This window comes from Pongo abelii, chromosome 13, assembly GCF_028885655.2.
Source record: "Pongo abelii isolate AG06213 chromosome 13, NHGRI_mPonAbe1-v2.0_pri, whole genome shotgun sequence".
NCBI classification, from domain to species: Eukaryota; Metazoa; Chordata; class Mammalia; order Primates; family Hominidae; genus Pongo; species Pongo abelii.
Window position 1 is genome coordinate 75502163 of NC_071998.2, and position 13688 is coordinate 75515850.

Consider the following 13688-nt stretch of genomic DNA (forward strand, 5'->3'; position numbering starts at 1 on the left):
TCCCTACTTAGTAAATGGTAATGATAGCTAGGCCACAGACTATGTGTATTTGTTGTAAAACCCCATAATATTATGTAGTGTGCCTTAAAATATTGCCTGGAAGTAGCAAATTATTTCAATATAGAGGTATTGAGATATAAATATAGATGTAGATACAGATACAGATATAGACACACATCCCAGTGCAGCTGTGCTTATTATACAGAACCCTACCAATGATAACCCCGAGTAACACTGGACTGCTTGCTTTTGAAATGCATAGAAGTTGTTCCTGGCTCTGGGCTGTTTTGTACCTGCTGACCCCAATACCTGGAATGTAACCTCTTCCCAATGTTTGCATGTCTTGTTCTTTTACTTCATTCAAATCTCTGATTAGCTATCACCTACTCAGAAAAGCCTTGACTGACCTACCTTTCTATCTAAAATAGAACCACCCCTCTGTTCTTTCCAGTCCCTTACTCTATTATTCTGGCACAGTATTTATCACCACCTGAAATTATTGTGCCTAGTATTTGTTTATTTACATATGACCTTTGTATCCCACTAAAATGAGAGCTTCATGAGGACATGGAGCTTATTCACATCCATGACCCCTGCGCCTACAACGATGCCTCACACCCAGGAGATAGCTCAATATATTTTTGCTGAATAAGTGAATGTTATCAAAATAAGCAAATGAATATAAACTCCGTGGTTAAGGAAAAAGAAACCTATACTTTTTGCAATAAGGGTTTAAGAAGTCTAAAAATACTATAATAACTTTTCTTCTGATCTATTGTAATGCAAATAGTCCATTGAGAGAGAGGGAGTTTGGCAAGAGGGAAGTTTAGCTTCTCCTGACATTAGTTACTGCACAGCACTCTGGCCCTTACTATAGTGGTAGGGGTAGGAGTGAGCTCCTACAGGAGGCAGTGGCAATGCTGGGGGCTGGTTTGGGGAAGTTAGACCTCTTTTTATTAAGCTCTGCTGGCCCCCTTGGGCTCCCCTGCCATCATGCTAAGCATACATGTGGCCATGCCAAGGCAGCTTCAAGGTGAGCCGCTCCTGCCTCCAAGCCAGACTGCCACCCTGAGGCTCCTCACCCTGGGGAAATTCTGTTGGGGCTACAAGGAGGCCGCTGTAGTTGGATGGCTTCATGTAGTGAAGGTGGGATGGCCAACAGGCTATACTACAGGAGGAGCAAAAGAAAGACACCCCTGGGGACAGGGCACCCAGCACTTCCCTTCTCACTGACTTCTCCCAGCTCCCTCTCACACTATCCTCTGCTGAGGGGTCACTTTGGCTCATTCATCTGTGCTTTCAATGGCTTTTCCTGGTAACGTGTCCTATATGTTCATTACCCTGTGCACAACATATGTCTGTTTTTGTTCCTGATTTACAGTTTCAACAGGACATACGTGTCCTTCTCTAAAGCAGATCAGCTACTGTCCATTTTGCCTTTCCCTTCTGGATACCCCTCTGGGCTCCAAGGGGTATGTGCCCACAGCCCCACCAGCACTTACAGGAAGCTGCCTTTTTGGTTTTAGCTGCTGGTTCTCCTCCCATATTTATTTCATACAGTATTGTCCACCTCTGAGACCATTCCCTAGGGCAACCACATACAATCCATTCATTTGACAAATATTTGTTGAGCATCCCAGCACTGGACTGTGCTGTCTCCCATGAAGTTGTAATCTAGAGGCTGGAGGAAATAGCAAACATGTAACCTCAGAAAAAAGGATATCCTTACAGCTGACTGGGGCTGTGAGGGAAAGGGATTTACCATTATGATCTAACAAGGGAAGCTGCTTTTGGTGCCTAAGAACATGGTATTTAAGTTAAGTCCTGTTGGACAAGTAGAAGTTAGCCAGGTAAAAATTGAAGAGCAGCACATTTGAGGGACCTATGCCATCAGAAAGAGCTAAAGGAGTTTAGGAAAGAGAGGGAAGATCAAAATGTGGGGGACCCTGCAAGGAAAGGACAGAGAAGCACAAGACCAGCAAAGTCGCTAAGATCAAACGGGACACCAACAGCCATTCTGACGACTTTTAATTTTATCCTAAGGGCAATGGGAAGTCACTGAAGAGTTTGCTATTGTATTAACTGTGAATTGGAAAAAGGTTGGAAGGAAAATGGGGAGTGATTGTTGCAGTAGCCCAGGGGACAGGGGGAGGAGGGAATGATGGAACTTGAAGATTTCTCAAAATGGAGGTGGAAAGAAGTAGACAGACTCAAGATGTCTTCGGAAGCATAACCTTGGAAGGACATCTCAGAGTATTCCACAAGCCCTTGACTGCATACTTCAGGACTTCTACTAAGTGAGAAAAATGAAGCCCCTCTTATAATTAAGCCACTGTCTCTGTGACATGTAGCAGATGGGGATCCCTAACTGATATGGCCTCTTTATCCCTACATTGGCTAAGCTTGTGATTCACTGTGGCTCATTAATTAATAAGCATAAAGTTCTTGGTTATGCCTAGCACGTGGTAGGCCTGCAGTAAATGGTAGCTAGATGTTAAATGTTAGCCACACAGCTACACATAAGCTCAGTCATTGCAGCCTCTGTTGGAGCATTGTGGCCAATGCCTTCTTCACAGAAAACTTCAGTGAGGAACTGGGACCTTGAGGCAGGGAACGGGAATGTCTTTGAAGAACCTTCTCTCCTGCTACCTTCTATGAGCTAGTTTTTGCAGTCTTCTTCCATGTGATCCTCTGGACACACTGGCAAATGTTTGGGTGTCCTGTTTTCAACCTGTTAGCAGAAGGGAACTGACAGCATCACTAGATTAAGGAGTGAACCAAACTGTATTAGTGCTGGGACTATCACAAGCCACAGCCATTTGTTCACATTTCCACTATGGCATTGATTCTGTCTTGCATTATGGCCACAGAACAAACTCTGGAGGGCAGGAACTCTATCTAACTCAACTTTGTTTCCCCACAGTGCACACAGCACTAACTATAGGTTGGTGCAAAAGTAGTTGCAGTTTTGCCATTACTTTTCATGGCAAAAACCGCAATTACTTTTGCACCAACCAACAGTCCCTACCACAATGAGGCATGACTGTATAAACACAAATGTGTTGAAATTGACTGAAATAAAGATATGTGCAAAGAAGCAAGAGTAGTGATTTATCAATGTGGATTGGTTGCTACCACTGAAGCCACACTTTATGTCAACTATCTCACTTGAACCTCACAGGTAAGACACAATAAGTATCATTGTCCCAGATTCTATGAATAAAAAACCTGGGCTTAAAGGGAGGTGATGTCTTGCCCAAAATCACATGGAAAGTCGTTGTAATCACAAGAAGCCTGGGTCTTCACTGTAGTTCACTGTATCATACAACTCCAGGAGGAGGGGGAGAATGTACCTGGACCACAGCGTGAATGGTGCCCTTCAGGATCGTGCAGTGGAACAGGACTGTATCAAATCCTGCGGCAAGGGTTTCACTGTTACTCTAGCGCTATCGCCTGAATGTTTCCTTTTCCTTAAGTCCCAGCCATAGGGCTGTTCTCCAAGGGAAACATCACCTCTTCAGAACTTTTAGTCTACTGGGGAAGTTTATAGGCTTCATTTAGGCTTATAGGTTTTATCCCTTTTTGGATGCAATGAACAGACTCTAAGGCAAGTGGTTTATTTACATTCAGCTAGTTGGCAAGTGGCTGATCTAGAACAGGAAACCACGTCTGTAGACTCCAAAGCTCATTCACTTCTGCTTCCAGGCTTCTCCAACAGGAGTCTGACTGGGTAGCCTTTGGACCCAAGATGGTGTGTCTGGACCATAGACTCATGAAACCGCAAAATAAACTTACTTTTCATAATGCATTAGGAAGTCTAATGCAATCATTGTATCGGATGTTAAAGATGAAATATAAGACTTTATAAATAAATTCCAGACTTGCCATAAACACCTGGGCTAGTGCTCCAGACACGGTCCCAGTTAATCCCCAGTCCCTCAACTGTTTACCTCTTTCTGCAGTATTGGGATGCTTTGGTGGAAAGGTTTGAGAAGCACAGGGCTATGCTACCGTGACTTCCCTAACACTGAGCTTCCACTTTTCACCACTGTGAGGAGAAAAGCACTTGGTCAGAAACTGAGTTCCAGTTTCAAAATCGCAAAGCAGCTGCTGCTTGTAGCATGTGCACTTTTTATGAGTATATTTTATCTGTAAGTATACCTAAATAGGAATAAGGAAAATGGGCTTTAAAGGTAGGTCATGTCTCCAGCTCAGAGCATGGCACACAAAGTACATGCTCAGTAAGGGAAAGCTAATTTGTTATATTATTTCTTAACTCTTACAATCATCATAGTAATCATTATGTCCTTCAAAACCAAGATCACAATTGCTATGTGTTACATATATCAGAGATAGCAGAAAAGAATCATAATGATGTCAGGTTGGCATTTAGAACCATAATGATGCCAGGTTAGCATTTAGAACTCTCCAGAGAAAGTGATTTTCTGTTGTTATTACACTCACGTGAAGGCAGACATCAGTAACCATAGCAGAATGAACATCCCCAGCTGAGAGGAAAGAAGACCTTATTCATTTTTAACTGGTTTTGGTGTATTAAGTCCTCATCTCAGGCTAATGGTGGAATGTAGATTCCAGCAGTCTTCAGTATTAATGAAGAAGCTGGGATTGATGGTGGGACAGCTACTCTCTCTACTTACTGGACAGGATGCACTCAGGACAGCAGTCATCACCACAATCACAGATGATATGGAGAGTGCTGTTTGGAATGCAGAGAAGCCTTTGCTTTTCTGGCTCTGTTGACAAATCAATGCATTCGTCCTTTTGTAAAAGCTACCTGGAATATCAGCCTGTCTGAGTAACTTACATAGGAAGAGTCTTACATTGGAGTTTTGGTCCTAAACCAGCATAATGCCATCATCATAACATAGACAATGACACACATATTGATCTTGTTTTCCTGGTTGCCTTTTCTCAGCACCTTGGTAGTCTCCATGATTTTCACTGTCAAAGGGTGCAGTGCTTTTGTCTCAAATGCTAAATGTTAGATGGTCTCTTGTGTTCAACACATAATGCTCTGGAGGCCATGAAAAGCTCGGTAACATTGAACATTTTAAAAAGGCAGCTTGGAGAAATGTATATCTTTGGAATGCACAACTTCCCATTGCTGAGTGATGTGTAAACACAATAACCTCACACCAGGCAGCGTGGTGTATTAGTACTTTCTGAGGGTTTCATTCTTCCATTGATCCACTTGGGAAACTCCCTATAAAGGTTAAGAGTTACTGGGGAGCAGGGCTATCAGCAGGAGGGGAAGAACATGTTGTTACTATCTAATTTTACTTTATTCTTACAATGAAGAATCATTGTTTCTAGATCCAAATGTAATTCTAAAACTTCTGTATGATTAAAGCTTAATGCTATACTGAGAGAAGATTTACTTGCTCCCCATTAGAGCCAAATGTAAAATAAGATGAAATTATAATCGCTTCTAAAACTAGGGGTCTTTGGCTGTTTAAATTGTATACAGTACACAAGCAGGGTGCCTTCCCTATGTCATGGGGAAAATGAAACCCATGTGGGAGGTAATCTGAAGCAACATGGAGTCCAGGAAGCCATTCTGTCCCTGTATACACCTCATTAGGGAGTGTCAGGGTCTCCTCATTCTCCCTTAGCCAACCTCAGGGAACCTGCAAAGGAGTGTGTAGGGGAGTGAGGGAAGAGATTGCTCTAAGGTTTGCATTGGAAATGGCCCGGGGCTGCTGTAGAACAACAGCAGGTTTGCTAAGCTCTAGAATGAGATAATAATAGGGAAGCCACCAAGAGTTACCCAGGAAGGGAAGGGAGCGGTAGGGTTGGGTCTTCACTTGGGAATATGAAGATCTGATAAAGGGCCACAGATTTGGATTCTGGACCAGAACCTCCCACCTCCTAGTATTCAGAGCTGTTCTTGCTCCCCTGAACTGTGCCAGAATCAGAAGGGAGGGATGAGCAAGGAGAGTGTTATAAACTGAATATTCGTGCCCCTCAAAATATATACATCAAAGCCCTAGGCCTCAGTATGACTCTATTTGGAGATGGAGACTCTGAGGAAATATTAAGGTTGAATGAGGTCATAAGAGTAGGTCCCTGATCTGATAAGATTAGTGTTCTCATGGGAAGAGGCATCTGAGAGCTCTCTCTCACTCTCACTCGCTGTGACTTCCCTCCATGTGAGGGCAAAGCAAGAAAGCAACCACCTACTAGTCAGGAAGAGAACCCTCTCCAGAAAACAAATTGGCTGGAACCTTGACCTTCAACTTCTAGCCTCTGAAACTGTAAGAAAATAAATTTTTGTTGGTCTGTGGAACTTTCCTGTGGCAGCCCAAGCTGACTAAGATAGAGAGCCCTTTCCATCCCTGCAGCTGAGTCCATATCAGACTGAAGCTAAAATGCAGAGTGCTAAGCCTTTGGAGAGATGGTCCTGACCTATACTCTCTACCTCCTAGCTGTGTATGCTTGGGTCGGTCACTTGAGATCCCTCATCTTTTTAAGTTGGGATAAAAGAACATGCCTGACCTACCCCACAGGATTAGTGGAGAATCAAATATGTAGAGCACTATTTTATTTTATTTTATTTTATTTTATTATTTTATTTTATTTTTGAGACGGAGTCTCACTCTGTCACCCAGGCTGGAGTGCAGGGGCGCGATCTCGGCTCACTGCAACCTCCGCCTCCCAGATTCAAGCGATTCTCCTGCCACAGCCTCCCGAGTAGCTGGGACTACAGGTGTGTGCCACTGCGCCCAGCTAATTTTTGTATTTTTAGTAGAGACGGGGTTTCACCATGTTGACCAGGATGGTCTCGATCTCTTGACCTCATGACCCTGACGCCTTTGCCTCTCATAGTGCTGGGATTACAGGCGTGAGCCACTGTGCCCAGCTTGTTTATTTTTAAGGAAGGCTCATTGAAGTATAATATGCCCATAGTATAATTCACCCTTTTCAGTACACAGTTCTGTGAGTCTTGGCAAACACAGTCAGTTAACTGCCACCACAACCACGACATAGAACATTTCCATCACCTTCGGGCTTCCTGTGTGCCTGACTAAAGCAAGTCCTCCCCTCCTCTCAGTTCTACAGTTTTGTCTTTTTAAAATATCATGTAAAAGGAATCACCTAAGGGTTTTGAGTCTGGCTTCTTCCGAAGAAAGACATTTTTCTAATATCTACTCTTGGCAACAATATTTTGAAGTTGGCACAATTATTAGAGTGAAGAGCTGTGGAAATGTTATGTAAAAGCAAAAAGTGTAGGCAAACCTGAGGTATAATTATTATCATCATTTCTATCATTATTATTATTATTTCACAGTAGAAAAAATACAATCAAATTTGAATGGAAATTTTGTGTTGAATTTGCCTTATCTAGAATCCAGGTGTCAGGAGATAGTCATAATAGCTCTGTGACCTGTCCCTTCAAAACAGATGATAATTTGCCTTATTTTGGGAGAATAGTTATTCAATGACATAAAAAGTATTTGACAAAATATTGTTAGCATTAAGGTCCAGCACATCTTCTCTTTGACTAATCCAAAAATACTTGGCCTTGAAGTTACTAAGTCATTACCTTATGTTTGTGACCAGATTGAAAGATGTTCTAGGCTGCAAATAACAGCAGTTCCAGGAGTGGCAATAATCAATTTCCAGAGCTCAAAAGAGGGAGATGAAGCTGGTTCCAGCACTCCTCCTTACCTGCCCTGAGCTATGTTCATTCAGGAGTGAGAGATGAGGCAGAAAAGCCTGTTTCTACCCACAAAGTATCCTCTGATTGAGTAGCTATGTGCCTAGAAGCCCCTTTTCATTCTTTGTAGTAGGAGAATTCTCATTTTCCTGGATGTGGTCATTGTCTGGCCACAATGGCTCCAGGTTCTTCTCCAAGGGGAAGATTTTGTGGACATTGTTTCTTTTTTTCTGAGATGGAGTCTCACTCTGTCGCCCAGGCTGGAGTGCAGTGGCGTGATGTTGGCTCACTGCAACCTCTGCTTCCTGGGTTCAAACGATTCTCTTGCCTCAGCCTCCTGAGTAGCTGGGATTACAGGTGCATGACACCACCCATGGCTAATTTTTGTATTTTTAGTAGAGACGGGGTTTCACCATGTTGGTCAGGCTGGTCTAACTCCTGACCTCGTGATCTGCCCGCCGTGGCCTCCCAAAGTGCTGGGATTACAGACCCTGTTTTTAACCTTCGATTACAGATGCAACATGTAATAAATAAATAAATAAGGTCTAGATATTCCTTAAAGTTTACAGGTTCATGAATTTTTAAGGAACACATCAGGAAAAACTGCTGAAACAAAGCAATGGAGCGTAGGGTGTGATGAGGAGGTCTATGAGCCCCTTCAATATTTAATGCAACCAAAACCCTCTGACAGCTAATCATCTCTTAATGGGGCTTGCCCTTTGGCCTACAAGTTTCTAAGGGACTAGAATGTTTGGCTTCCAAATAAGTTATCACTCACTCACTGAGAAATTACCACAAGCTGAAAGTGGCCTCCCAGGCATCATTGGTCTTTGCTAGGTGAGTGTAGAAGGTCCCAGATTGGTGTTACTCACCTCTAAATCACTAGCAGCTTCAAAGCCAGAGAGGCATTTGCTTTGGGTCTGTAGAAAGGCTCCTGTCTACCAATGTGCCTCTCAGAAGCACAGAAGGGAGATGACAGAGGGAGAGTGAGTTTTGGTGGGGTATGATCCTTTGGGGAATAAGAGACAAATGAGAAAAGACTAAATGCAACATTTGGGTCTGGAGAAGTGAGATTTGAGAGGAGATTCATAGGGAAGTAGGAATGGACAAGGAGGGGCAGTACAGAGAAGAATGGATACAGTAGAAGAGAAGGGAAGAAGATGGGGACACAAGGAGGATGATAAATGCATTTTCTAAGAAGCCCAACGTAGTGGGGAGAGCTAACCTGTCACCTCCTCTCTTATCTCCCAGTATACCTGGAAAATGAGTGGTGCATTCCTCGTTAACTTGTGCCAAGGATAGCAAACAACAACAACTCATGGGAAAGAACCTAGCCTGTCAGCATGAAGAGTGGTGGAATAGAGAGCTGTCTTCAATACTGTTTGGTCGCCAATTCATATTTACACTTGCTCAGCAAATTCCTTCATTTCCCTAAATTCCAGTCTTCCAATTTCAAAAAATAAATTGTTCGTTAAGCCACAAACAACTGAAATTTTTCACAATTTACAACCTAATGACCAGAGTGTGTACTTTGAATTTATTGAGTAAGAAATAAACTTTGTAGTCAAACCAATTAGATGTGTCCATTCTGATTTAAATATAAAATCACTTATTTCTAATGCAAGATATTTACACCAAGGGCCTTTTAGTATTTTCTTCAGGATTTATTGTCTTGAAATACCTTTCAAACAGGTAGATTTAAAGAATGTTCAGGCCTGGGTATTTTAACTAGAATGCAGTTGTTATTTTTCTCTACATATCACTATCAAAATTATGAGGTGTCATAGAAATAAATATTAAGGGCTAAAAGAACAGTTCTTTTCTTGATATATTTTAAAAACAGGATCCATTTTTTTTCAACTTGATTTGTTTTAGGCACTATGGAATTTCTTTTTGGCCTTGTGCCTCAGACATTGTTCTGATTAGCTTTGCTGATTTAACCAAGTTGCAGTGATTAGCCCTGATGGTCATCTGGTTTTTAAAATTATGTTTTCATAGTTTAACTTCCCTCTTTAGTCTCTCTTAATTTTCTCCAGCCTCAGAAGAGATGTGATACTAGTAACTATCTTTAGAAAACTACTCCCTTATGTTATACATAATGAAGTCTTCCTAGACTTCATTCCCAGACATAACAGTTCCAAGTCTGCAACATGGACACTCCCCCTATCTACTGTACAGGTGGCAAACCGAGACATGGGGTTTCTTATACAACTTAGAGAGCCTTTATACTCCTTGTGAACCACAGTAGATTTGGCTGCATTTTGAGAAGTTATGAATTTCTTATTTGTAGCATCAAATAGGTGAGAGTGTTTCCATCTGTCTAATTTAAGGCTTGGTTCTATCAAGAGTTTACAGAAATGACTGGAGAATGGATGGGACGGTAGTGAAGACTGATCTCTTTCAAGGAACACATCAAGAATTCCTCCCCCAAATAGCAGCACTCACGGGGAACCCATTGAAGACATGGTATGCTTACCAACCCCTGCCTCATCCCCCACCAGAAAGAACTGATTCATGTCCATCCCTCTTGAGGCATGTGATACGTTAGGCAAAGAAAGGGGTTCCTTCTGTGTTCCCAGAGCTACACGAAGAGCACTAGAACCATCCCTGAGCTGCAGCAGGAAGGGAGAGTTTTTTCTTGAAGTGGTGGGACTTGAGCTTGCCTTTATAAAGGAGACCTTTGGGAAGTAGGGAGAAAGGGAAGAAGATCAAACTTTCTAAGAGGCATGAATAACTTGGCCCTGGGTAGGAAACCACTTAAGCTTGCTGGCTGAACACAGAGTGTGTGTGGAGACTGGAGAAAGCAGAAAAGCAGAGTGGTCCATCCTAATGAATACTGGATGACCAATGGGGAGAGGTTTGATATGTGGCTTTAGGTAAACTACTTAAACTCGCTGACTTTTAGGGGCATTACTTGCACTATCCAGGCAAGTCCATGTCTGCTCTAGAGCATAACCGTTGGGTTCAAGTGAGATAATTGAATAGAAATTCTTTGTAAATGGTGAAGACTGAGTGTTGATGGATGATTATGGTGGCACCGAGGTGGTGGGTGATTCCGGAGCCACGGTGTTTTTGTGCTGGAAGTAACCAAGGGCTGCCCTAACTCTTCACATTTTACCAATAAAGACAGAAGCCAGACCTGAGGGTACCTGCTCAAGCTGGTTAATAGCAGCACAAGAATAGAACTCCAGTCTCTTGGGTTGAGGAAAATAAAAATTGCAAGTCCAAGTCAACTCTCCAGATAACTGGGTTTCTCATCTTGCACCAGGTCAACCTGGTGAGTTTAGTGAAGACCATGAGACCCCATTCAACTTAGTTACTGGAGAGCCCCTAAGGCCCCGCAGCATATCAGGCTGAGAGCAGGAATTCTGACTCCCAGTGTCGTTCCTGGGATCACATTCCATCTCACAAATATTTAAGCAAGGGCATGAGGGCAAGTTGCCAAGTAGTACAATACAAAACAAATGTCTCTTTGTGTTTGTTGCTGCACAGTGTGTTGTTTGTGTGGTCCAAAAACCATCAAGTGACTATAACTAGAATGTGACAGTAATTTGTAACAACAGTGACTTTTTTGGGGGGAGGGTCTACTTTTGTGACATGCTTCAAAATTCTGAGAAAGGGTTGCAAAAGAAATGTTCAGAAATGTACTAAATGAGCTTAGAAAACTTGTGAACCCTGTCTGAACTTTTATTAGATTGTCCCACCACTCACCCATTTGACGTCTGAACAAGGAAAGCATTATTTATAACAGCATGCACGAAATCCCAGAAGGGATTCTTGAAAGAATTAGAGTGAAAAATCTGCCCCAAAGAGACAGCAAGCAGAAAATAAATGATCAGATGAGAAAACATGTAAATCAAAACGTGAATCTTTTGTTCTCTCTCTCTTCTTTAAAGGAAACAGAAGCTTTTTCTTGGCTATTAGCAATTCAGGATAGAGAACCAGTATCAGGTTTTCTATCTTGCATTGCTAATGACCAAAAAAAGTGGGTGCTGCTATCAAAGGAGCCACTTGGTTAAGGCCAAATGAAGAGTTCAGGAGAGTGACATATGATGATTCTTCTTAATGTCTCCAGAATGGCTGCTTCTGGAGAAAGTAAGAGAGTGAAGGTTCCAGAGAAGAAAGCCACACCTTGAAAGCATCAATACTTTAAGACTTAGAAAGCACTTTCACAAATGCCTGCTTGAGTAAATACCTCCCAACAACATTGGGAGGTATACATTATTACTTACATATAATTATTAAACCTTGGCCACAGAGACATTTGGCAACTAGTCCAGGTTACCCAAGTAGGAAACAGGTAAGTGAGCGAATGGAAACCAGCTCTTGTCATCCACTGCATTGCAGCTGTGAATACCCTGGTAGATATGGAAATCCTGAGATCCTGCTAGATTAACACACCTCAAAGTGTATTTTTAGCTGTCTTATTCGAGACATATATAAATGGTTATCTCTCCCACAAACATACATTCAAATAGTTTAATTTACCAAAGTTAAGTTTGTTCTTTCCTGCCAAACTCCTCATATACTTTAATAAGGCTCAGTCCCTGATGGATCTCCTTGAATTGAAGAGGGTTGCAATTTACAGTACATTTGACATATTTGATCTAGGAACTTCTGGGGTTGTTAAAATAACACAACTCAGACAGCATAACAAGAAGACCAGGTCCCAGTCTTTATTGTAAGATTCCCACTTCTCTAAGCCACTTTGACCACTGGGATTCTATTTCATCTAATGAGAAAGAACAGCAACACCAAAATGCACAGTGGAGCTGGTTGCACCACAGCACTATGCTGAGATGAACAATGATGAAATGAGCTCTTCTTTATAAGGTAGGAAAAAGGTTAAAAATAAGATGTATAGCAGAAGGGATTATTTTTCTCTTTGATTTCATCTTACCCATTTTTTTTTTTTTTTGCATGTTAGGTAAGCAAAACAATGCCATGTTTGTATCTTAAGAGGTCCCCAGAAAATGCTTGCTGTGTGGATGAAAATGGTCTGTTAAAATATGTAGACCTCTGTCCTATCTGCCACCACCCAGGCAAGGTCCCATAATTGCCAGGAGCAATTTCATCATCTGTAGGCTAGAGGTGCCACCAAGAGTCCTGAGTTCTTTATGGTTTGCTCACACAATTAAATGACACCAGACGTGTATAGATAGATGTTCTCTAAACTATATGGTACATTCCAATTATGGCTTCAGAGAATGGCAAGGAGACTAGAGATGCTTTATTCTAGGGGTTAACAATCTTTGAAAATGTGTATGCCAAAGTGCCCAGCCTTTTCTGGCACATAAACAAAAGGGTCATTTGCCCAGCTCTGCAAGGTGGCAGCAGCATCCCTGCATGGCCCAAAGCAGTCCTCTCCTTGTCATTGCCATGTGGGCTGCCCAGACCTGGTGGGATCATTCTACCCTCGTACCGCAAGTCCTCCCAAGCATCTGGAAACAACAGGTCCTCTGTGTATGTCAGCAGATTCCCTCTCCCAAAGTCCTGGGCACCTGGGGGTCACAGAGTTATAAACAGGGCAGATATTTGCCAAACCAGAAATGTGCTGAGATAGCTGCACCCACATTTACCACTCACATCCTTTCTGGTTGGTCAGTGTCTGTGCCACACTGATTGCAATTTGAGTATCGACCCTGAGGGTGACTGTTGCCACCACCTTCAGACATCAGGTAAGAACATGAGAGAAGTCTCTGTCCATTGACCATTGATGACCTGTCACCGCTGAAGGAAGAGTGAGGAAATCTAAGGCCAATGGAAGCCAACTTAGCCTTTATGAGCTTTTTGTTTATTAAAAACTGAATAGTAGAGATGGGTCACCTGAGCCAGAAGTTTTTGTCCCTGTTTGTCAAATTTGGATGCATCATACAGAGAAGAATGAAATAAAATATCCTCCCCCTTTTGTACTCTTGTGCTTTCTTTGGTGCTAAGAACATCACTGGGAATCACCAAGCATGTTAGACATCTCTGACACTTCAGCCTCTTGGGTTCTGGGGTAGGGGAA

The 13688-nt window shown here is 42.3% G+C and overlaps 1 protein-coding gene across 3 annotated transcripts in view; it reads left to right on the plus strand.

Annotated features, from left to right (window-relative positions):
* The window catches only part of NTRK2 (neurotrophic receptor tyrosine kinase 2), a 359572-nt gene that overhangs the window by 338006 nt on the left and 7878 nt on the right, over positions 1 to 13688 (plus strand). Inside the window, exon 17 of one of the 3 annotated variants that reach the window (XM_054520115.2) lies at positions 8930 to 8995. The exons of the other annotated variants lie outside the window; for them this stretch is intronic. Coding sequence (XP_054376090.2) covers positions 8930 to 8980 — 51 coding nt within the window. The 3' untranslated portion in view covers positions 8981 to 8995. Of the gene's footprint in view, positions 1 to 8929; positions 8996 to 13688 lie in introns of those variants that run through there. 3 annotated transcript variants of the gene reach the window in all.